Raw genomic sequence first — 24,423 nt, forward strand, 5'->3', positions numbered from 1 at the left:
ATATATGCATGTGAGTGCGTGACAATAAAATTACATATCATGTGATAAAAAACGTACATGGTTTGGTAACTTAGTTTACCAATTAAGTTTCTTTTCTCTAGCGTTTTTAATAGTCTTTTTTTTCTGTAAAAATTGCATGTTTTAAACAACTTTAAACCTGAACACTATCATACGAGTGTATATAGATACCACCACTGCGACAGCACCAAAGCTATGGGTAATAACAACCCACCAGGGTTATAAATGCTCAAGCAACGAGTAAACATGAAGCCAAAATGTGCCAGGTGTTACAGGGGCGGTTTGTTATTGCGAAATCATTGACATGCGGTCATTTTAAGTGGTTTAAGCCTTTAAACGTACGCATTTTAATCGTCTCCGAATATCTTACCATTTGCCTCATCTAATCTATAGGGGGTTGATTCTTCAAGCGAGTTCGAAGCCTGAGCGCATGCGCCTCCATGGGGGTTCCCACAGACTGATCCTCGCTGGAATACATCAGTTTCCTTGGGCCCACATACCTCATAAACATTTTCCGAGTCCACAGCGGACTCGGTTTGTTGCCGAACATTATTAAGGGTATTTAACTGTGGACCCCCGCGCTGAACCCTGCTGCAGCTGATGGGGGTCGTCACCATCTGACTGCTAACGTTAAAATCTTCGAGTATCTGTGGCTGTTGATTCAGGCGACCACACACATTAGAAAGTTGTGTTTCAGCTGTTTGTAGCCTAAACTTGAGCGCACTGTTGTCCCGCAGAGCCTCTTGAATTTTGCCTCGCACGTCTCTGAGCGCTCTGTCCAGCAGTCTGGTGATCTCTGCGACGGCGATCTCTACCGCGACACCGAGCGCGTTCTGCAGGGTCGCAGTCAGTTCATCTTGAAACGAGAACGAGACGTCAGCGATCACTGCGGGATTTGAAGCGCCAACGTTTACCTCCATTTCCTTTCTCGTTTAAAATAACTTTCGACAGTATTTTAATGTCTTAAGAAGAGACGAAGCGCACCGCTCACTGGATAACGCTGAAGTGGCGAACGTTTAGTAGTTGGCCAACCAAAACGTTCCCTTCGTTGCGTGCAGTTAAAACAACCAAAGAAAATAGAATGCCCTTAAAGGGACTTTGAAACAACTGAACATTTGTAATTATTTGTACTTTATTTGTACTTATTTTTAGTCGATCTCATTCAACCCCTCAACAACAAACAAGCAAAATACATAAATAGAATTAACTGTCGTCAATACTGGTCAAATGTCCAATAAAAATTGACTGAATAAAACTCCGGGAAACACAATAGTCCGCGCTGTATTTTTTAATGTATTCTTCTTCTTCTGGCTTTTTATAGCGGTTGGCAAACAAACAAAAAGGCGCATTCCCGCTACCTACTGAGCTGGAGTGTGATTCATTGATGAAACAAGAAGAAAGACTAAGCTGGGAGAGAAAGAAGTAAAAATAAACTATTAATAGATTGGCCTCTAAATCCTATTAAACAGATGCACCATTCTTAAATATTTCATTAATGCTTTGTATACACTTTAACTTTCCAATCCTTTATTCAGCAGCTTTTTAAGTGTAATATTTCCTATACCCATTTCTTTTAACTCTTCCGCCAGAATTATCCTTTCATTTTGATAAGCAGTGCAATATATTAATACATGCTCTACAGTTTCTGCTAATCCACATAGACTGCAATTCCCAGACTCATGTTTGTTCATTCTATACAGGGAATAATTAAGAGCTATATGCCCAAGGCGAAGTCTGGAAATTATTGTCTTCTCTTCTACTGCCACGACTTCCTCTTTTACCACCAATTTTATTTTGTATCTGATAAAGATGTCTTCCTCTTTCCTCTTCATTCCATTGTACTTGCCAATTGCCTTTTATAGCTGTTCTAATTATACACTGTAAAAAATAACAAATCAATGTATATTTTACAGTAAAAAACTGTAAACTGATATTCTCAGAATTCCCTGTTTGACACTCCACATTTGAAAGTATTTTGTTTAAATAATCATGTTTTTAATAGTTTTTATTATTAGTTATGTATATTTGGGCTTTGTTACATCTTCTGTTGTTTAATGAAAGTTGAATGCATTATTTAAGTATCATGTGTGTTACCATGATGGTGTTTTGTGTTTGCATGAATGACTCTGTGCACCTTCTATATATTAGTATATACTTCTGCTTGTGGCGAAGCTACTTGTGATGAGCTTTGATTCTTCATGTGGCTTTCTCTTTTACCACCTGCATTATTATGGTGGTTGTCAGTATGTTAAAGGTACAAAACAGATTTATTAGCAGAGTGCATTGTTGAATTTACTGGTTTACATTCAAATTTTCTTGTTTGTAAATTACAGTTCTATACTGTAAAATTTACAGTTTTGGCCATAAATGTGTTTACAATTTTTCTGTATTTTTTACAAAATTATCCTGGCAACCACAGCTGCCAAAATTATTTTGTAAAAACTACAGAATTTTTTTTACAGTGTAGCCTTAACTTCTTCTTTACAAAGTGGAATATTAAATTCTATAGAAGATTATTTCAGCGCCTCCTTTGCTAGATGATCCACTTCCTCATTTCCATCTACTCCCACATGTGCTGGAACCCACAGGAAACATATCTTGCTTCCTAATGTATTTACCCTGTACATACTTAAAATAATTTCATATAGAATATCTTGTCTTGAAGATCTCCCACTAATTAGACTTGATAATGCTGAGAAAGAATCTGAGCATATCACCACATTCATTGGTCGAGAATCCTCCAACCACCTGGTAGCTAACAATATTGCAGCCATTTCTGCTGTGTAAACCCACTTGATCAGATACCCTTTTACCAATTTTAACTTGATAAAGTGGGATATATACTGCTGCTGAAGCTCGACCTGTTTCTGGATCTTTAGATCCATCAGTGAAAACTGAAATAATTTAACTATAATTCTGCTCAATATACTGCATAACCATTGCATCCTTCGTTATTACCCTATTTTTTTATCATTAATCATTTTTTGCAAATGAAGATCAACTAATGGTAAAGAGAAGAGCCACGGTGACATGGGTGACACTACAACTGTCGGGCTCAATTCTACATTTATGATCCCTCTCGATAGAGCTTCCTCTTCTGCAATCCATCCAAAACTATTAAGCCGGCAGATTCATGTTCCCAACATTTTAACAACACTTTTTTAATTGGATGTGTATCATTATGTCCCTTAACTGATATCCAGTAATTCAACATTAGCTTTATTCTTCTGATATCAAGAGGCATTTCATTCATTTCTACCTGTAAGGCAGGAATAGGAGAAGACCTGATAGCACCACAACATATTCGTAATGCCTGTGACTGAATCATTTCTACTTTATGCAGCAATGTTTTGGACGCAGACCCATATACTATACATCCATAATCTATGGTTGACCTAATTAGTGCACAATAAATTCTCTTTGGTGAATGACATCTGGCCCCCCAATCCACCCCAGCTAGACATCTTAAAATATTTCAAACTTTTTTGCATTTATCAACAATTTTTTGTATATGAATTCCAAATGTCAGTTTAGAATCCAGCCAAACCCCCAGATACCTTAACACATTCACCTGTTTTAAAGGTTTGCCATGTAGCTGTAATTTTATACTGTTACATTTTCTCTTTTTTGAGAAACAGATAACCTGTGTTTTTGACACTGATAATCGGAATCCCCACTTATCTGTCCATTTCTCCACTTCATTAATTGCACTCTGCATACTTTAACCACATACAAAACATTCCTCCCTCTCTTCCACAATGCCCCATCATCTGCAAAGAGAGACTTTTCAACTCCTGCACTGACCTGAGAAAAAATGTCATTAATCATTATATTAAATAGGATGGGGCTACACACACTTATAATAACAATATTATAACAATATAATGTTTTGGAGAATGACGAACCCACCCTGACTTGAATAGATCTATAAAAAAGGAAACTATGAATCCAGTTAAACATTCTTCCACCAATACCCATCTTATCCAATTTAATTAGAAGTCCCTCTTTCCAAATCATGTCATAGGCTTTCTCCACGTCAAAAAATACTCCTACTATTTTTTATGTATTTTATTTTTTTATAGGGTGGGGGAACTATGACGTCACTTTGTAGGCCGATCGGCTGTTAGCATTGCACTGGTTCCCTCGACAAAAAGCCAATTTTAAGAGCTGTATGCTGTAGCCGCCCTAACAAAATGATAGCTCAAATGTGGTACTTTATTCACTAAAATAAGTTTAATCTTACCATATCCAAAAACTTGCTCACTCTGCTGTTATTTGATTAAACGCACTAGAATTTTATTGAATAATATGTGGAGACACGATTTTAATTAAAATATTCATATTAATCAAGGATTTATTGACTTTTAATGCACCTTATGCACCAAATTAACTCAGCTATCCGTGCCCACCTCTGTCTGTCAGTGGATCACCAGCTTTCTGACAGACAGGCAGCAGCTAGTAAAGCTGGGAAAATTCTCATTCAGCACCCACACCATTAGCATGGAGCCCCTCAGGGTAGTGTCCTCTCCCCACTGCTCTTCTCTCCTAAAGTTTGCAGACAACACCACACTTATCGGCCTCATTTAGGACGATGACGAGTCTGCTTACAGACAGGAGGTTAAAGAGCTGGCTGTCTGGTGCAGTCTTAACAACCTGGAGCTTAACATGCTCAAAACTGTGGAGATGATCGTTGACTTCAGGAGAAAGCCCCCTGCACTCCCCCCACTCAAAATCATGGACAGCACTGTAACGACAGTGGAGACATTCAGGCTCCTGGGCACCACTATCTCTCAGGACTTGAAGTGGGACACTCACATTGACTCCGCCATCATTGAATCTGTCCTCTGAACTTCTATAACTGTCTGGTTTAGCTCAGCTACCAAATCTGACCTCAGAAGACTACGTTGGATAGTCTGGACTGCTGAGCAAATCATTGGTACAACCCTCCCTACTCTCCAAGAACATACAAAACTGTGTATTGTAATATACCTCTACATACAATTGTCAGTCTGTATATTGTTATTCCCTATTTACTTGTTCTCTTTTTATTCTTTTATTATCTGTATTTTTGTCCTGTCACTGTCATTCTGTTGCAGTGTGGAAGCTTCTGTCACAAAAACTAATTCCTCGTGTACCTGGCAATAAAGCTCATTCTGATTCTGATTCTGATCTACCTTATTATCTCTTGAATATGAAAACACAACAAACAACAAATCCATTTGTTTTAAAGTGGTGGAACATAGTGCAGAACAAAGTGCAGCCATTAAGTTGCCCCAGGGAATTGTGTATCAAAAAGTTAAATGAAAATAAATAAATACAAATAAATAGAACGAAGAAAAGATTACAACTATATAGCAAAAAAAGCTATACCTGAAAGAAAATTGTGCATTTTTTAGGCCCATAGTATTCAATGGCTGACTGTAGTAGGTGATTCCATATAAAAATGTGTTGGGTTAGTCCATATTTGACCCAACATTGGGTTGAAACAACTCAGCATTTTTTAGAGTGTATAATAGAATTATAAGCTACTAGTCATAAAAAGAATTAGGGTCCTTGTCCGATTAGAATGAAACGCATCCAAACTGGACGAAGGGGCCTCAATATTTTGCCCCTTACAAGACATAATATCAGAAAAGGAAGAAAAAGATATCTACAGCAATAAATCCTATGTTTAAAGTTATGTTTTAGGTGGGATATTATGAAAGCAAAAAGCACTAAACAATACCAATTACCTTTATGTATTAGCCTATTAACACAGTATACCCCATTTCCCCATGATATACTTACAAGTCATTTGCCCACCGGCAACTATAGTTGCCAATTAGTCAAAAGACTAAGTATACAAAAGACTATAGATTTCTTGTAAGATTTGTTTTGTTTGGATGATTCTAGAGACCTTCATGATTATGTAACGTGTATGAATGATGATTATAAAACGTGGATAACATCTAGAAAAATACTTACAAAAGGAAAATGACAACTATAAACTGCGGCAACTATAGTTGCCAATTAGTCAAAAGACTAAGTATACAAAAGACTATAGATTTCTTGTAAGATTTGTTTTGTTTGGATGATTCTAGAGACCTTCATGATTATGTAACGTGTATGAATGATGATTATAAAACGTGGATAACATCTAGAAAAATACTTACAAAAGGAAAATGACAACTATAAACTGCGGCAACTATAGTTGCCGTTGGGCTTAAATGGGTTAATAAACATTTAAAAAGTTTGAAAACAAGTACATTTGTTGTCATTTCAGCAGGAGTACAACAGGAAGAATAATAGACTGTGTGTCAGAGCCCCATGGATTGACTTGGACTGACAGTGGGGAATATTGCTGAGAAACACTGTAGTGTACGCACCACCTCTCAGTACAAATTGATCGTTTTCAGCTGAAATTTTTCCCTTTCATGTTCATGTTGTCGCATACTCGGAATTTGTGCTCTGCATTTAACCCATACAAGTGCACACACAGTAGTGAACACACACACACCGTGAACACACACCCGGAGCAGTGGGCAGCCAATGCTGTAGCGCCCGGGGAGCAGTTGCCTTATTTTGCCCCCTTATTTTGAATTTTGCAACAGCATTAATTCAGTCAGCATTAATATTAATCTAATTTCTTGATACAGGTGAAAACTGGCAAGTGAGTTTCGCCGTATTGCACTGACACAAAAATTGCAAAAGACAACCAACAGGTGTCGCAAACGCCTCGCTATGAGGGATGCACTAGCGCAATAGACTTGCCAATGACCGGAGAGAAGGGGATTCCGCATTTACAGTTTTTCTCGATTGCAAACACACTATAACTGATTCATTTGGCCAAATTTTCCAAACCATTCATACAGTTCTCGAAACAAAGACACGTTTCTCAAAACTTTTAACACATTTCAACTGTTTGCACACACGTTCCAATTTGCTCAATGTTTTCTGCAAAACTCTACACAAAAAAAACATAATTTTGCACAGGTTTAACCATGTTCTCATTCAGAAAACACAAACACACAATATAATTAACTCAAGCATCAAAAAATTAACTCAAACAGTGCACGTTTATCCATGTGTGAACATTCAGTAGCAAAACTGATGACACACCAGTCAGAATCTTAGGATGAAATGCACCAAACTGGATGTATTGTGTGTTATACACAAACTTGTGTATAATCACAAGTGATTATGAGTTTTGGAAAATGAATCCTGGTAGTGGGAAACAAAGAGGAATAGGAGGGGGAAATAAAAATTAAGGGGATGAGGTCAAAGGTAATTTGTTCCTGATGAAATACAAAGCACTATTGTTGACCATTTTCTTCTACATGGACTGACCATGAGGGAAGTTGGCCTACAGGCTCATCTACAAGGTTTCAATAATACTTTCACATACAATATAATTACAGTACATAGTAGCAGTACTTCAGATGAGAGAACTTTCATTATTCTATGTACAGTAAATACTGTACATGTTGTACACCCTCAAACTCATTGCGGTTGAATCGATTTGTAACCAAGTGTATTTGTACAGAACTGAGAGACGACTGTCTAGGGGAGACAGAGAAGTCTTTTGTCAGAAGACTTAGAAACTGCTATAACAAATAAGGATACTACCAATACTGTAAGGCAATTTGGCAGAGGATGCTGAATGAATGAACTCTTTACAGTAGTGTAATGACAGTAAACGTTTCTTAAAGTTTATTTTGCTGAATTTGATCTGCACCGCTTAATTTATGTCATATAGGCCTACTGTAACAGTCATAACAAAAGGATTCCTATTTCCCAAAAGGAGGTTTTTGTAACAGTGTTTTGAATTGATCTCACTAGTGTTCTCTAGGCAGTGAAGTAGTGTGTGTATTTGGCAGGTTTGTGTGTCATCTGAGGGCAAAGTTTGAGTCTGACAAAAGAGAACATGTTTTTGACTAAAGTATTAGATTTTTACCTGGAAGTTTGAAGTTTGCATAAGTTGGTGTGTAGTTTTGATATTGCGTTTATAGTTGTGAGACAAATGTGAACTGTTTCATGAATTGTGTGTTAGCAATCGAGAAAAACTGTAATAATTTTAAAAATTTACTACTACGTGAAAAAACAGAATCATGTGTAGATTTTCCTTGAAAAAAAAAATCCGACATAATTTCCTCCGAATTGCCATATCCAAATTCACAAACTGGCAATTAAAAGAATAAGTGCAATAGAAAATCTGGCACGCGAAATGTGTTAATTAACCCAGAGGATGCCGAACTGTCTCGTCAACGAATCCATCTCCAGGCATCACTGAAATCAATGAAGCCTATAGTCTCCGTTCTGCTCGGTGTACACCGTGTACATGAACTGGCATTAACGGGTTTACCAGACTCATAGACGTACAGGCAGAGGGGGGCATCCGAGTGTGCCGGCTAGACCTGTACAGTAAACAATTCTGGTACGCTTGCAATGATACACAGCAGAACTGCATGCTAGTGCAGACAAAAAATTTACTACTACGTGAAAAAACAGAATCATGTGTAGATTTTCCTTGAAAAAAAAATCCGACATAATTTCCTCCGAATTGCCATATCCAAATTCACAAACTGGCAATTAAAAGAATAAGTGCAATAGAAAATCTGGCACGCGAAATGTGTTAATTAACCCAGAGGATGCCGAACTGTCTCGTCAACGAATCCATCTCCAGGCATCACTGAAATCAATGAAGCCTATAGTCTCCGTTCTGCTCGGTGTACACCGTGTACATGAACTGGCATTAACGGGTTTACCAGACTCATAGACGTACAGGCAGAGGGGGGCATCCGAGTGTGCCGGCTAGACCTGTACAGTAAACAATTCTGGTACGCTTGCAATGATACACAGCAGAACTGCATGCTAGTGCAGACGTCGCATGCCGCATGTGCACGCCTGTCAGTGGAGCCTGGGTGCACACAACCATACAAGCTGGAGCAGGAGGAAAACCAACTCAAGCGCTTTTTTGGGCTCTCCTCGAGGGAGCGTGATTGCATGATGAGAGAGAGAAGAGAACTGCTGCTATCATGAACGAATGTAAAACATACCACAGATTTTAGGCAGACATTGGTGGATAAAAAACAAGCAACTCGCCCAGCAATGGAGAACCAGGCGGCAATGGAGCAGCAGAGCTACGAGGACGTGCGGAAAAGCGGTTATCTCCGCAAGCAGAAATCTATGCACCGGCGCTTTTTCGTTCTCCGGGCTGCCTCGGAGCAGGGCCCGGCCAGACTCGAATATTATGAAAACGAAAAAAAATTTCGAAGCAAATCACCGGTCCCAAAGAAAGCAGTGAACCTGGACTCTTGCTTCAACATCAACAAACGGGCTGATTCAAAGAACAAGCACATGATAGTGCTGTATACCCGCGGGGAGAGTTTTGCCATAGCCGCGGACACCGAAGAGGTCCAAAACGAATGGTACCAGGCTATGCTGGATCTACAATGTAAATGTGAGCCAGAAAATTATTATTGCACCCGTGAGTCGAAAGATCTGTCATTCACATATAGGCTGCAGCATGGACCTTGGTGGTTGTAGTTGCTTAACCTGCCCATCAACTTGCGTGTTGATAATGGGAGCCCCCTTGGCTTCAGTGGATCTATATTTGCAAAGCTGTTCGGATTCAAATGCACGTTCTACCCCACCCATCTGTTTAATGTAGCCACCACACCTGGAAATCTGGACGCACGCGGTATTTAAATGGCCAAATTGCTAAATTATGGTGCATGCTTTGTAGAGCCATTCAATACATTCATACATTGACGAATTCGTAATTTGATTTTAATTAGACTGCTTATAGAAAATCGAAATGCAGAATGTTTAATATTTAAATGCTGTCAGCACTAGACAGAACCACTGTACTGCGTAGTGCAAGAGTGGCGCATTGTGCAGCGGACGCTGCTGCAGCACTCACGACTGTTTTTGTTTTTCTACACATTTGGGCATGTTGTGCGTGTAACCTACATTTATGTCATAGCGATTCTGCCGGGGAGGGTAGCCGCGGGAGCCGTGCGTGTTTATTGGAATACGGGTCTCCTCCTGCCCCATCCCTCGTGTTTTGGTAGAATATGATCCCCCACCCCGCCGCTGAATGAACCGATCACCGGGTTGAACACATAGACTGTATAAGTTGAACAGCAGGCCATCAGCGTGATGATATGGAGACATTAGTTGCAGAGCAAGTGATTCTATAAACCTTCATCGGTTTGATTAGCGTCAGTAAAGGGTTGGGTTGAGCAGTTGTACTCTGTGCAGTAGCTTGATACAAACAAGCTACTGCACAGAGATTTTCTCGTTTTTTTACAAGCACGCTACAAAATATGCAAGTGCAACATTGGTCAGATAAACTAATAAAATCGAACAGTATGCAAACAAATCAGTTACAACCAGTTAGTATATTATAGTCTAATCATTCAAAATTAGTCCTGACCTGTTCTGATTGGTTTGGATGGCACAAGCCTTTCTTGTTTTTTTTGTTTTTAACTGAATGCTGTCACATATGTAAGAAATAAACGTTTGTCCTTTTGAACTGCACAAAATGTGAGGATAAAATTATGTGGTAATGAAGTATTTGAAATATGTATGTATATTTAATTAAATATAATGTTTTCATGGCAGTTCTATTAAGAAGATGACATTGGGTTAGAAAAGGCACATATGTAAAATATGTATAACATTGTATTTGTTTTTTTTTCCACTTATGAAATTCAACCCAAAGTTTTAGGATGTGACCAGCAAAAGTGACTGTCATTTTCTTCATTTTAGCGTTGTTTAATAACAAAGCTTCCTTCATCTAATAGTGTTCTGTATGGAAAAATATACATTTTTGTGACAATTCTTATTTGAAATTAGAAATGTAATGTTTAAATTATATCTATAAGTAGATAGATAGATACAATCAACATAGTGCAAAACACACTTTACATTACAATTGCTTTAAATATATGCATATTTGTTTCTTTTTTTACTGTGTTTTTCTTTTTTTTAATTTATATATTTATAGGTAAGACTCCTGATGAGTGTGGCAGTGGAGGAGACTGTGGACTGCCTTCCCCTGGCCCTGCCTTTAAGGAGGTCTGGCAAGTTAAAGTCTGGCCTAAAGGTTTGGGCCAGGCCAGGAATCTAGTTGGAATCTACCGACTTTGCTTGACAGATAAAACAGTCAACTTTGTCAAGCTCAACTCCGATGTTGCAGCTGTGGTCCTCCAGTTGATGAATGTGCGACGCTGTGGCCACTCAGAGAACTTCTTTTTCATTGAAGTGGGTCGTTCTGCCATGACAGGTCCTGGAGAATTCTGGATGCAAGTAGAGGATTCAGTGGTGGCGCAGAACATGCATGAGACCCTTCTTGAGGCTATGAAGGCTCTGAGCGAAGAGTTCCGTCAAAGAAGCAAATCCCAGACTGTTGGTGTGAACTGTGGAGGAGGAACTGCATCTAACCCTATCAGTGTACCTTCTAGACGACACCACCCAAATCTGCCACCTTCACAGGTTGGCTTGTCCAGACGTGCTAGAACGGAAACCCCTGGAGTCTCCAACAGCAACACGTCTCCAACTCCACGGCATGGATTCTCTAGGTCACGGACAGCCAGCATTGGGGCTCGCGCAGATGATGGAGGGGGCAGAGCAACGGCTCTGAGCACAAGTCCAAGTCTCAATGGTTCATCCTGCTCAACTACCCCAACCCTGAGGCCTAAACCTACACGAGCACCCACTCCAGCAAAGATCACCCTCAGCCTGGCACGATACACCCCTAACCCTGCACCTTCCCCAGCCCCCAGCCTTTCATCCAGCTCTGGTCATGGGTCAGAATGTGGGTTGGGTGGAGCTGCCTTTGGAACAGTGCCCATCTGTACTTATGCTCGAATTCCTCAGAGAGTGTCGATGTCAGGATCACCCAGTGATTATGGTTCATCAGACGAGTACGGCTCCAGCCCCGGAGAGCACTCCCTGCTAGCCACAGGACTCCCTGCTGCCCTTGTTGAAGGTGGAGCCAGTTATATCCTGATGGGTCACCGAGAAGGGTCTCACAAACGTGTTCATGGACGCAGGGTTCTTCGTCGTTCATCTAGTCGCGAGTGTGAGGCTGAGCGCAGGCTGCTCAGCAAGCGTGCTTCCCTTCCCCCTATCTCTACCCAAGAGCGTTTGGTCCCACGCCGCAGGGAGGAGGAAGAAGAGGATGAAGAAGACTATGCAGTGATGTCACGCAGTGCAAGTAGAGAGTCTTTCACATCTCGCCGAGGCTCAGGGGGTTCAGCTACAACATCACTGGTGCAGGAAAACTCAGCAGATAAAGGAGTCAGTACTAAAGGGGGGCCTGAAGACTCCTCAATTGATAGTGGATACATGTCTATGCTACCAGGCGTTACGGCTCCTCCTGCTTCATTGTCGCTATCAGTTTCTGGTTCAGATGTAGTGCCAAAGGGTGGAGATGAATACATGGCCATGACCCCCAACAGTAGTGTCTCACCCCCTCAGCACATCCGCCAACCCATCAATGAGGGCTACATGATGATGTCTCCTAACAGCAGCTGTTCACCAGACTTACACGGCCTAAGTGGATGCATTTGGGGCAGTAGGGGTAGCATGGAGAGTCGGATAGGCAGCGATTACATGAACATGTCACCTATAAGTGCCAGGTCAGCTTGTAGTACTCCTCCATCACACCCAGAGCAGCAACCACTGCAGCCAAAGATGGTTCATTCTTATTTTTCGCTGCCACGTTCATACAAACACACCACCCTCTCAACCCGTTTTGAGGATGATCTGGACAGGGTTTGTATGGGTAGAGGTGAAGCTGGAGTAAAAGCTGGGCATAGTGGTTACCATTGTGGAGGGGACACACCTGTGGGCTCAGGTGGTGGTGGACAACTATCTCTGTCCTCATCCTCTTTTTCCTCTAGTTCAGCTAGCAGTGAAAGCCTTGAGGACAGGTCGTTGTCTCTGTCTGTTAGTGGAGTGGGAAGAGCAACTAGGTTGAGTGCAGGACACAGGGTAGGGGGGGCTCACCTCAAAGTTTCATCCCAACACCATCACCAGCAGAGATGTGGGCCAGGTGTTCAGAAACAGGGTAATTTACCGTCAAGGAAGGACAAGTCATCCCGTTTTTTTGTGGATGTGTCCAAAGCCAATACGCTGCCGAGAGTCAGAGAGACTTTGCTCCCAACTGCATCCCAGAGCCCAGGAGAGTATGTGAGCATTGTATATCAGGGTGAGCGAGGAGGACATAACAAGGGGATGACTACAGCTGAGCCAGGGAACTCTATGGCACAAGGACATCAAAGAGCCTTTCACCGACCACAGCCATGTCACAGCCAAGGTGGATCTGCCAACCTTCCTCGGAGCTTCTCAGCACCCCTCTCCACCTCAATCTCTTTATCATCTGAATATGTAAACATGGACATAGGTAGCTCACCTTCTTCTCTCACTACCCTCTCTTCTTTTAAACCTGCCCCAATGGTCAGAGAGGAGATCAACAGAGCTCCTCCAGTAGAACAAGAATTGGAAATGGGACTCAGGAAGAGCAGCATGACAGGCATGACATCTACGGATGTGGCTGCTGCTCCTTTTACAGACTATACAGAGATGAAATTTGGATTGGGTGTGGATACAATATCCAAGTCCCCAAAAGCTGGCCAAACCCCTCTGCCATCCTCCATGGAGCAGGAGCATAACATAAATTTCCCCTCACCCAAGGCTTTTTCAAACGTGGATCAGGGTGTCCGTCTAGTCAGGGCTGAATCAACAGCAAGGCGGCGGCATCGCTCAGAGACATTTATCACACCCCCAACTCACCCCCTCTCCCCCTCTGCCTCCCCTTCTCCTTTTTCTGAAACTCCACATGTTGGTCCACCACGACAGCAAGGATTAGAGAGCAACCTTTGGTCTACTAATCAGCCACCCTCTCCACAGTGTGCCAGCCCTGGAGTAGCAAATCTTCCTGCTGTTCAGGCATCTTCCTTAACACTAGAGCAAGGCCTGAACTACATTGATTTGGACTTGGTCAGTAAGGAGAATCAAACCAGTGTGGATGGACCCTCTGGCTCTCATTCATTTTTCTCTCCTGTAGTAGGAGGGTTGACTGGGGGATTGGGTGGAGCAGGAGGAAACACCAGCTCCAGCATCAACACATATGCCAGCATTGATTTCATCAAATCAGATGAATTGAGAGTTCATCAGACCAACAGGAAGGACAGCAAAGGTAAAAGCTAAAAAAAATTTTTTTAATTCCTTATCTCCTTAAGGAAGAATTATAAAGGCTATAAAGTAACAATGTCCCAGATCAACATACTATTCTAACATTCAATCAAGAAATAGATGCAGTAGTTTTTTATTCATTATTCATTATTTGTGTTGGCAATTTCAAAATATTTCCCGCTGAGGCTCACAGTGATGGTAATGGGCTTTTCAAGGGTTATTTTGGGGCCTCACTCCTCTCTTTCTTTTGTTATAGAACAATAGTAAATATTGTAAGAGGCCTAGTTCTGTATTTGGACCGCTCTCTGTCTGGTTTCATTAGGGAAGGGGAGGTGGAGTGTAAGAAAAATCTGACAGCTTCTGCATTGAATTATTAACCACAGATCATTTAGGTTGTTGGTTGTGAGTGTGTCTTTGCTACAGGTCATGAGCGCATGGTAAGGGCAGTGTGAGTCCAGACATATGCATATTTGTGCCTGCGATTTGTGTGGATAGAGAATATATAGCATATTTGTGGCTTGTCTAAGTGTTTATAAGGGATACCTCTGAGCAGCCCTGTATCCGCATATATATTTAACTCACTGTGATTGTAGATAATTATGGCTATTTAACTTCAGTCTTGCTGAAAATGTTCCTGTATGTGGTTCTGCTTCTACTCATCTCTCTCCTCTTTTCTCTTTCTCTCTCTCCTTTCTTTCCGTTAAGTCTTTCATCTTGACCTTCTATCTCTCTCTATCTCTGTAACATATAGACAGCTAGAATGTACTACTGAAATTTCAATCCTTTATTAAATGTTTCAGTTATAAATTGGCACTAAGGTGGATATGATTTTCATATGTAATTCACTTTACGCTCAGTGACATGCCATTGACCACATAGCTGGTGCATATAGCTGTCTTAATATGACTTCTCAGTGAGTAGCTTCTTCTGCTCTTGTCACATGCTTCAGGTCAGTGTAATCCAGTGGTTCTCAATACTCCACCTGATCTCTGGTCTGCATAAAATTGAATGTTCACCCAAAATGTCTTAATTAAGCTGCTGTATGTCATGACATTAAATGCTTTCTACTATCATCTGCTATCGTAAGTAGCATGGTTTTGAAGGCGGATTACCTATTTTTCCAAACAATAGCAGATGGAGGAAGTTTTTTGTAAACAGACATTTTATTTACTATTTTGTTTGGTGCTACAAGTGGCACATAAATTGCACTCTGCAATTTTACATTTTTAACATTTTATGTAGAAAAATTGAATGGTGCTTGTCCATGTGAAGGTTTTTATTGTGTGTGATGACCTAGCATGCAACACTAATTTGAGTAAGCGTCCCATCTTCCATAACTCAGACCTCAGATATGCAGGTAAAAAAAATATTTAGTCTTGTCCAAAACTTTAAAAAAGAAAGAAATGTCAAGGTGTATCCTTGAATTTGCAATTTAGTTCAGTGCTAGGCTTGATAAGTATCCTGAAAACCATCTTTCTTAAACTACTTACCATCAGGGAGGAAAGTGTGCGGGGGTGGAAATTGTAAATTGTATAAGACGAATAGTATGAAAGACAAAGAAAGGTTTTTAGTGGTTAAAAGATAGATGACAACAGACAACAAAAGAATGGACTAGGAGAGAGTATGCAGCCTCTGAAAGACAGTAATGTTGAGACTTGATAGACAGAGAAAGATTAACAGAGACAGACAAGGAGGCAGAGCATCAATGCAGGTATTGTGTGACTCAAAGTGACGCTCTGAAGGCTTTACCTCATACAAACCCAATCACCACAGTGGTGCTAAGAAGAGGGGAATCTGCTCTGACCCAAAGCTGTCTAGACAAGCAGGTTTCTGTAGGTCAGAGGAGCTGTAATCTAGCTGACCCATCAGTGGTCCAGAGGAGAATACATTCCTTTATAATGGACCTGAAGGAGGGGATTTACTCACACCAGCATTAATGCGTGGCAATGTATGTGTGTGTTTTGTATATGTGCGGTGATTCATTACATTACCCAGCTAGAAATATCATCAGGTAAAAAATGGAGAAAAAAACCCAATTTGTCCTCAGCGTAACTCTTCCCAGTAACACAACTCTCATAGGGCTGAAGTTTAGGATCGGTATGTTTTTGTCTGCATGCATATTTGTTGTAAATGCACAAATCGTTGATCTCCTTTCGTAAGCTGCTTTCATGTGCTGATTTTGCGTTTTGTGTGGGGGGGGGGGGCTTTGAATTGCATTAGAAGTTCTTTGTAGTCTACATCTGATCCTGCAACCTTATTGGACCTGATGAAGCAGAAGCCACTGAATAAAGAAACAGTGTAATTTTATTCAAAGGCCTATTCTGCATCTCAATCCAAATAGTGCAGTGATCACAAGATGTCTTGTCATCATTTCAATAGAATGTTTGCTCAGAATTCTGTCATCATCAAGCCTTCACTTGCACAGGGATTTTCAAACTGGAGTCCGGCGACTCCCAGGGGGCAACAAGGGAGTGCTAGGGGGTCTGAGGAAAGGTTTTGAGAAGATCAGTGTAAAAATGTGAAAATAATAAAAACAAGAAGATTAAAGTATGTACTGAATCACAACATCACTGTTAAAGTTGCTATTCACAGTGAGTGTGGATTTACTCTGAGGCTCTTGGCTTTTGCGGTTGTTTTTGACTGTACTCTTAATTTACATGTTTGACCTTTTGAAGTTTCAACTCGAGCCTTGTTTAGTTCAAGCCTAGAACTTTCTATGACATGAACAAAAACATGCTTTTGTAGTGTAAGAGAAAATATTTGATGCTTATTTTGGACTTTTGATTTGTCCTATAGGTCAAAGGAAGACTCATCTGTTTCGTTTCCTTAGTGATAGCAATGAGAGTGTTGTTCGTTTTCGCCCCCCTGCCTGTCTGTCTTTCTCTCTCAGCCTCTGCTTGTCAGCCAAAGCTTTAGCACCCGTCCTCTCCAAGTCTTTAACAGTATCACACACACATATATAGGTACATGCTCATTAGGGTTGTGGTCAGCAAAGGTGTTATATTACCTAAATAAAAAATAGTCTATGGTTTCTTTTGAACACTGAAAGTCAAACGCTATTGTGGATTTTTCTTTTCTTTTTTCAAATGGGAATGGGAATGTTTAACTATATTTTTCATTCACCACTAGGAGTTTACCCAACTATGACTGAAAACCCTGGAAATGTGAAAAATGTCTATATTTACACACCATGTGTGGCCATCATTATCAAACACCTGAACCAGCTAGTCAAGGTCTTCAGAATTATTTGAGAATTACTGACAGGTTTGTTAGACCCAGTTTGGCCCTAAATTGTGCAGGAAAGTAAGATTTTGCACGTGTCTAACTGTTAATAAATGATAAAAAAAAATGAATGTTAACGCTTGTTAGTCTGCCCATAGTTCTTGTTCATCTGATCCTGTCAATGAATATTTCCTTTTGTTTTTATTCTGTAAATATTCTAGTAATATTCTAGTAAATATTGCTTAATTTTAGTAATTAAGTAATCCAGGGGTAATTTAGAACATGTTTTTTGCACATGCCTTCCATGATGGAAAGTGAGCCAATGAATTTGTGAATTCACCTTTGAAATCCTAAAATTTCATATAGACACTCAACTGATGAGACTGTAAAAGACTGACAGTGAACTCTTATACTATTTATGTTAAGCAAACACCATCTGCATGTCTATGTGTGTGTGTGTGTGTGTGTGCGTCTGAGACAGAATGGGTGTGTGTGTGTGAGAGTGTATGCATATGGGCATATGTGTGTGGGTAGGTGCTTGTCTGCAGGGAGATTATGGTTAACTCAAGTGGGTGTACCGAGAGCAGAGCCAATTGATCTGTCTGCTGTTAACAAACCATCCACACACACATACTGTCACACACAAACACTCACTCATGTGTATGCACTCAGAGCAGTAGTGGGTATAGACATAGTTAGACTGTTAGTTTAGAGAATGAGAAAGAGACAGTGTTGTATGTGTGTGTTTAGACTGCTGATATAGTAAGTTTGGGAGAGAGAGTGTGTGTTGTTGGATTAATTTCATTGCTCTAGAGAGTCTGTGGCATTTCATACAGTAAGGTGAAGGTGGCAGCTGGCCAGTTCACACACATATACAGCAAATATGTGGGGCTCATCCAAGAAGCATGGGATGTGCCCTGCCCACTACTAGTTATTGTGAGATAAAATAGCATTGCTGATGAAGAAAATGATGTCATTTTGATCAGAATCCTTTTATTCACTTTATTTAGCCTGTTCTGTACTGATCACATGAATCAATAATGAGGGTGAAATATGTTTTTGAAGGCTCACCAAGGCTGCATTGATTGGTTCAAAAATACAGTAAAAACAGTAATACAGAATATTCCTGCAAAGCTGCATTTCCAGCAGCCATTACTTCATTCATTGTCACATTCTGATATGCTGATTTGGTGCCCAAGAAACATTTCTTATTATTGCCAATGTTCATAACAATTCTGCTGTTTGTGATTTGTGTGTGTGTGTGTGTGTGTGTGTGTGTGTGTGTCTGTTGATTAAATATTCAGATTTTTTTAAGCGAGGGGGGGGGGTCTTTTATGAATAGAAAGTTCAAAAGAATGTTTAATTCAAATAGAAATCTTTTGTAACATTATACTATTAAATGTCTTTATTGTCACCCTTGATCAGTTTAATGCATTTCCAAAAATCTTACTGACCCCAAACTTTTGAATGGTAGTGAATATATACAGACATCTTAAATGCGGCCCACTATAAACACCATTCGAGATACCTTTAATATAAGATAATTAATATAACTGGCTCATATACACTAAAAGGCCTGCCCTCTCTCTTTTGACCTTTCAAATTTAAGTCACACTCTGCTTGGCAATGCCTCTTTCACAGATCCATACAACATTCTCTATCACAACTTTTCCTTACATACACCTCCTAAAGTACATAAACAGACCCAAACACATGGAAACCACTCTCTACATGCCTCTCTCCACTAGCACATGCACACACACATCTGTCCTCCCCTTTTTTTCTTTGAGTTTGTCTCATGCCTGTTCTCTCTATTTGGCAATGACGGTATTGGTCTGTTAGAGAGAAGAGGAGGGAGCCACCATTTCAGCATGGAGAGACAATGTTGTGATCCAGATTTAAATATTGTAGTTTACTATAGTCAACTGGAGCCATTTCTCTTTTACTCGAGAGATTTCACTCCTCCAAGTTTTCATGAGGTATGGGGAGTCACACTGTGCGCATATGTTTGTATGTACAGAAATGATCTATTCACTCTGTACTGTAGCATATTAGTGGTGGAATATTCTCATAGGTGCACTGCTTCCTATAATTTACAGGATGTTGAACTTAGTTGAACTCACATTATTTGTTGTTTGACTGTTTTAAATGTTTGTCCGTCTTACAGAATAAAATATCAGCCAACATTCATAACCTTTGTAAATGATCAAATGTTAGGGGTGTGAATGTTTGGCTTGAAAGAGATTTAGCAAATCAGTTTTGTTTTCAGTTAAATGCATTCACAATAAAAAATGACAGTTAAAATGCATTTTCTGTTAATTCATAATGATTCGATTTGATTGGACAGCGACTAGATTCAGTAACTTTTAAGATTTGATTAATTTGATTAATTTTAGGAAAAGCATTTATAGCTTATATACATTTCTTGAATTACCTAAAATGAAATTGTTAATACCTAGGGCTAGAATTGGGGTGGTGGAGGTATACTGGAAGCATTGTCATTTGGAGCAAGTTTTATATATAGGCTATATATAAGCAATTTATATATATATATATATATATATATATATATATATATATATGTGTGTGTGTGTGTGACCGTGGACCACAAGACCAGTCATAGTGGTCCATTTTTTTAAAATTGAGATTTATACTCAGTCATCTGCGTCATCTCAAAGCTGAATAAATAAGCTTTCCATTGATGTATGGTTTGTTAGGATAGGACAATATTTTGCTGAGATACAACTATTTGAAAATCTGGAATCTGAGGGTGCAAAAAATCTAAATATTGAGAAAATCGCCTTTAAAGTTGTCCAAATAAAGTTCTTAGCAATGCGTATTACTAATCAAAAATTAGGCTTTGAAATGTTTATGATAGGAAATTTACAAAATATCTTCATGGAACATGATCTTTACTTAATATGCTAATGATTTTTGGCATAAAAGAAAAATCGATCATTTTGACCCATACAATGTATCGTTGGGTATTGCTACAAATAGAGTGTTTTGTGGTCCAGGGTCACATATATGCTTATTTATACCATGCTCCTCTGAATCTTTACGTAAACCTTCACCCAGTTTCAATAAGTAATGATAAATGTTTGTAAGTAACCACACATTAAGGATTGAGGTAATACTTAAAGAATCAGCCTTTGAAAAATCCATATCTTATTACCACTAATCCACATTTTAGTGCGAGGTATACGTCACTATGTCACTTTACAGACCTGGTTACAGACCTGGTACTTTGTAAAATATGGAAAAATAAAATATGAAAACATGAAATGGTATTATAATAATTAAATAAACATTTCCCTGAATTCTCAAGCACAAGGCTATATTACGACCGCTGCAGTGTCTGTAGTAATTTGACATGCTCAAAGTCTAGTGTGACCATGGCTTTGACTGACTTTCACAGGGAGGAATGTACGGTGGCCGAGAATTGCAGAACAAATCACAATTCTGAAAATGAAAGAACAAATTACAAACGCAAATGCAAGTCTAAAAAACAAAATAACAATTCAGAAAACACAACAACAATTCAGAAAACATTATAACAAGTCAGAAAACACAATGACAAATTCGAAAACAAAATAACAAGTCAGAAATCACAACGACAAATCCGAAAACAAATTAACAAGTCAGAAAACACAATGACAATTCAGACAAACTGGAAAAGGTAGGTAAGTTTGAGACAGCGCCATTGTTTTGGGATTACTCACCGCTGATTGGACGAGACATCTGTCAATCACCGTATACAGGGAAAAACCAGCCGAAGAACAGCAGAGTCGTGGTAGAAAGTTCGGAGATGGTACTAAAGTAGCTCAGTTTAAATGTATTGTATGAATTGCCTTTACTCTGGAATTAAAAATACGGAGTGTATATTTAGATTTAGTTAAAAGTAGCTATAGAACATCAGCTTGAGTGGCACAGATGAATAAGTGTTTGCCCTTGGCTTTTTGACGCGATCGACCCGGGTTCGATCCCACCTTTTGCCAATTTTTTTCCCCTCCCTTTTCAAATCTCGTATCACATCATAAAGGCATTTATTTTCAATAAAATGTAGGGAAATAATCAAAAAGTTGAAAATAAAGTATGGGGTAGAGTTAGGGTAGGTGTAGGGAGGGCTTTATTGTACCAATAAGGTGGCATCCATTTAATAATTTAAATTATAATTTACACTCAATACGTTATTATTGCATACTGTTTTATAATGTACTACAATACTGAAGTGCAGATAATTGCCACTATTTGCAACAAGTAGTATACTTGATAGTAGAAATCCTGCTATTTTAACAGTGTAACTAGGTATTTGCACTTAGTGTAAATAGCATATTGCTAAAAATACTGCTATTTTCACTTAGTGTAAATAGAATCCATTGCTAATACGAGATTTGAAAAGGGAGGGGAAAAAAACTCGGCAAAAGGCGGAATCGAAACCGGGTTGATCGCATCAAAAAGCCAAGGGCAAACACTCATCCATCTGCACCACTCAAGCTGATATTCTACAGCCACTTTTAACTAAATCTACAGTGGGTACGGAAAGTATTCAGACCCCCTTAAATTTTTCACTCTTTGTTATATTGCAGCCATTTGCTAAAATCATTTAAGTTAATTTTTTTTCCTCATTAATGTACACACAGCACCCCATATTGACAGAAAAACACAGAATTGTTGACATTTATGCAGTGTTTGCAGTGTGGGCACTGTGTGCTGCGTTTGCAGTGTGCTGATTGTGTGTGAGGTGCCTCTCACTGGAGTGTAGGCCATTCATATACTGCACTACATCTTTGACTGTGAACCCGTCTGCCCTTTTTGTGTATTTAGACAGATGTGTGCGACTGTGTGTGTGGGCATCAGGAATATGATATAATTTTTGTGTAAATGCACACGTATAAATAATGGCAGTAAAAAGAACAGAAATAGAGTATTCTGATGTTTCTTAAACATGTCTGACAGTGAAAGTGCACTGAAGAAAAAAAGATGAGAAATTGAGAACTCCAGGTAAAAAAAAAAGTGGAAATCCCATGGGACCTGTTCATTGATGCTTTTATACAGAGAGTAGAAGAAATATAGACAGAAAGAAAGAAGAGCGACTCTCAAGTAAACAGAATGAAAAAATCTAAGTGATTATCAGTTTCTAGTGACGCTATTATCATTACTGTCAATACTACTCCTTTTGATATTTTTCAAGTGTGTGTGTGTGCATGTGTATCTGAATCTTTTCCCACTGTCTCCTGTCTCTAGACTAAACTGAAAGTGGTTTGGTGCCTCTGTGGCTATGTTATCATCTGGTATGCTGTTTGTTTTAACGTTGAGACTACGAGTATGAGACTGCCACCGTAGGTAATGGAATACAGTAGACTGGCACCAGTGTCCTCTAATGACCTCACATCTGAAGACAGCACTGTGAAAACATAATTTTGCTGCCTTGAGATTGTAAACAGTCAGAAATCAGATATAAAAAAAGTAAGCAAAACACAAACCCAATTTTTATGGCACAAATTAATTTCTGAAAAAATGAGCACAACAAGCTTTCTGGCCCAATTTGGTAGTTAAAATGTATTGGAAAGAATGCATTTTGAGATTTTTAAAATGTTTTTAAAATCTCTTATACTCAAGGGTGCATTTTGTAAATCAAAAATATGTTAAAAATGGCTGAAATTTTTCAGCAGCCAGTCTTTACTCTAGTCTTCAATGTCACATGATCCTCAAAAACATTTCATGAATAATTTTTTATTATTAGAACTTTTGAACGTTTGTGTATATGATTCTATATTTTTATTCATTCATTTTACTGATCATCTGCAATAGACATCTGTATATTTTATGTAAGGTCATTGATTGTAATTATGGGTCCTTAACTAGTAAGTACTTTTGAATTTTGTTTTAAATAATTTTAAGATGATTAACCAAGTGTCTCTGTCTGTTTTTCTTTTTACAGATTGTTAATGTGCTCCTGCATTTGGACCAGTCAGCACCTGTCCTTCCTGCGTGATTGTGTTTGTCTGTGTGCGCACCTGATGTGTCCTGAAAAACGGTGCGATTGCCCACATCCCTCAGCAGTGGAAACCTCATTAAAACATTTACTCTCATTAGTTGCTATTGGTTCAAACAAAATAAAATTTGTGCCAAAAGACTATCGGTCATTTCCTCCAGAGATCACTGAGATGGACGTGTCCTTCAGCTGCTTATGAAGGGCCACTGTGACTCTGACTGCCAACCAGGAGCCAATTATATTCCTTTTTTCCTCTACCACATACTTTAAATTATTGTAAGAGAGATGTTAAATAGTATAATGATAGATCAAAAATATATAGCAGACATAATATTACTGAGAATATATCTATCTATCTATATATAAATACAACTTTTTTTTTATAAAAGTGCCTCATTTTTGATTGTAGCCATTTTTACACAGGTCTCAATGTGCTCTGTAAAAGAAAAAATGCCTTTTTTTTTTTTTTTGCTTTCCCATTCCTTTGTGTTCGCTATGCTGAACAAAGCCGAAAGACAGAAAGTTACAAATAAGTGAAGTGAAGAAAAGCTATTGGATGGATGGAAGAGCTTTATTTGCTATGGTTTGTGTAATCAGATTGCCTTACATGAGTATTTGCATATGTATGTATGTGTGTGTGTGTGTGTGTGTGTGTGTGTGTGTGTGTGTGTGTGTGTGTGTGTGTGTTCAGTCGTCCAGTCGTCCTGTGACTCTGACTGCCAACCAGGAGCCAATTATATTCCTTTTTTCCTCTACCACATACTTTAAATTATTGTAAGAGAGATGTTAAATAGTATAATGATAGATCAAAAATATATAGCAGACATAATATTACTGAGAATATATCTATCTATCTATATATAAATACAACTTTTTTTAGAAAAGTGCCTCATTTTTGATTGTAGCCATTTTTACACAGGTCTCAATGTGCTCTGTAAAAGAAAAAATGCCTTTTTTTTTTTTTTTGCTTTCCCATTCCTTTGTGTTCGCTATGCTGAACA

At 39.1% G+C, this 24,423-nt stretch overlaps 2 protein-coding genes across 2 annotated transcripts in view; one reads left to right on the forward strand and one right to left on the reverse strand.

Moving 5' to 3' along the window:
• The window catches only part of LOC107599206 (zinc finger protein with KRAB and SCAN domains 8-like), a 5,782-nt gene extending 4,756 nt beyond the window's left edge, over window positions 1–1,026 (reverse strand). Inside the window, exon 1 of the mRNA XM_016290734.1 lies at window positions 389–1,026. Coding sequence (XP_016146220.1) covers window positions 389–938 — 550 coding nt within the window. The 5' untranslated portion in view covers window positions 939–1,026. The remainder of the gene's footprint in view (window positions 1–388) is intronic.
• A 7,985-nt stretch (window positions 1,027–9,011) lies between these two features.
• Window positions 9,012–23,415, forward strand: LOC107599204 (insulin receptor substrate 1-B-like). The gene is made up of 3 exons (XM_016290730.1): window positions 9,012–9,457; window positions 11,009–14,206; window positions 23,369–23,415. Exons 1-3 carry the CDS (start codon window positions 9,106–9,108, stop codon window positions 23,374–23,376), a joined length of 3,558 nt encoding a protein of 1,185 aa, XP_016146216.1. The 5' UTR covers window positions 9,012–9,105; the 3' UTR covers window positions 23,377–23,415.
• The last annotated feature ends 1,008 nt before the right edge of the window (window positions 23,416–24,423 follow it).

Source organism: Sinocyclocheilus grahami, unplaced genomic scaffold (genome assembly GCF_001515645.1).
Source record: "Sinocyclocheilus grahami isolate Dianchi unplaced genomic scaffold, SAMN03320097.WGS_v1.1 scaffold262.1, whole genome shotgun sequence".
NCBI lineage: Eukaryota > Metazoa > Chordata > Actinopteri > Cypriniformes > Cyprinidae > Sinocyclocheilus > Sinocyclocheilus grahami.

Coding starts and splice junctions, on each gene's coding strand:
- LOC107599204 (XM_016290730.1), top strand. CDS start 9,106: ATGGAGAACCAGGCGGCAATGGAGCAGCAGAGCTACGAGGACGTGCGG. Junction 9,458..11,008: donor GCTGGATCTACAATGTAAAT/GTGAGCCAGAAA, acceptor ATATATTTATAG/GTAAGACTCCTGATGAGTGT.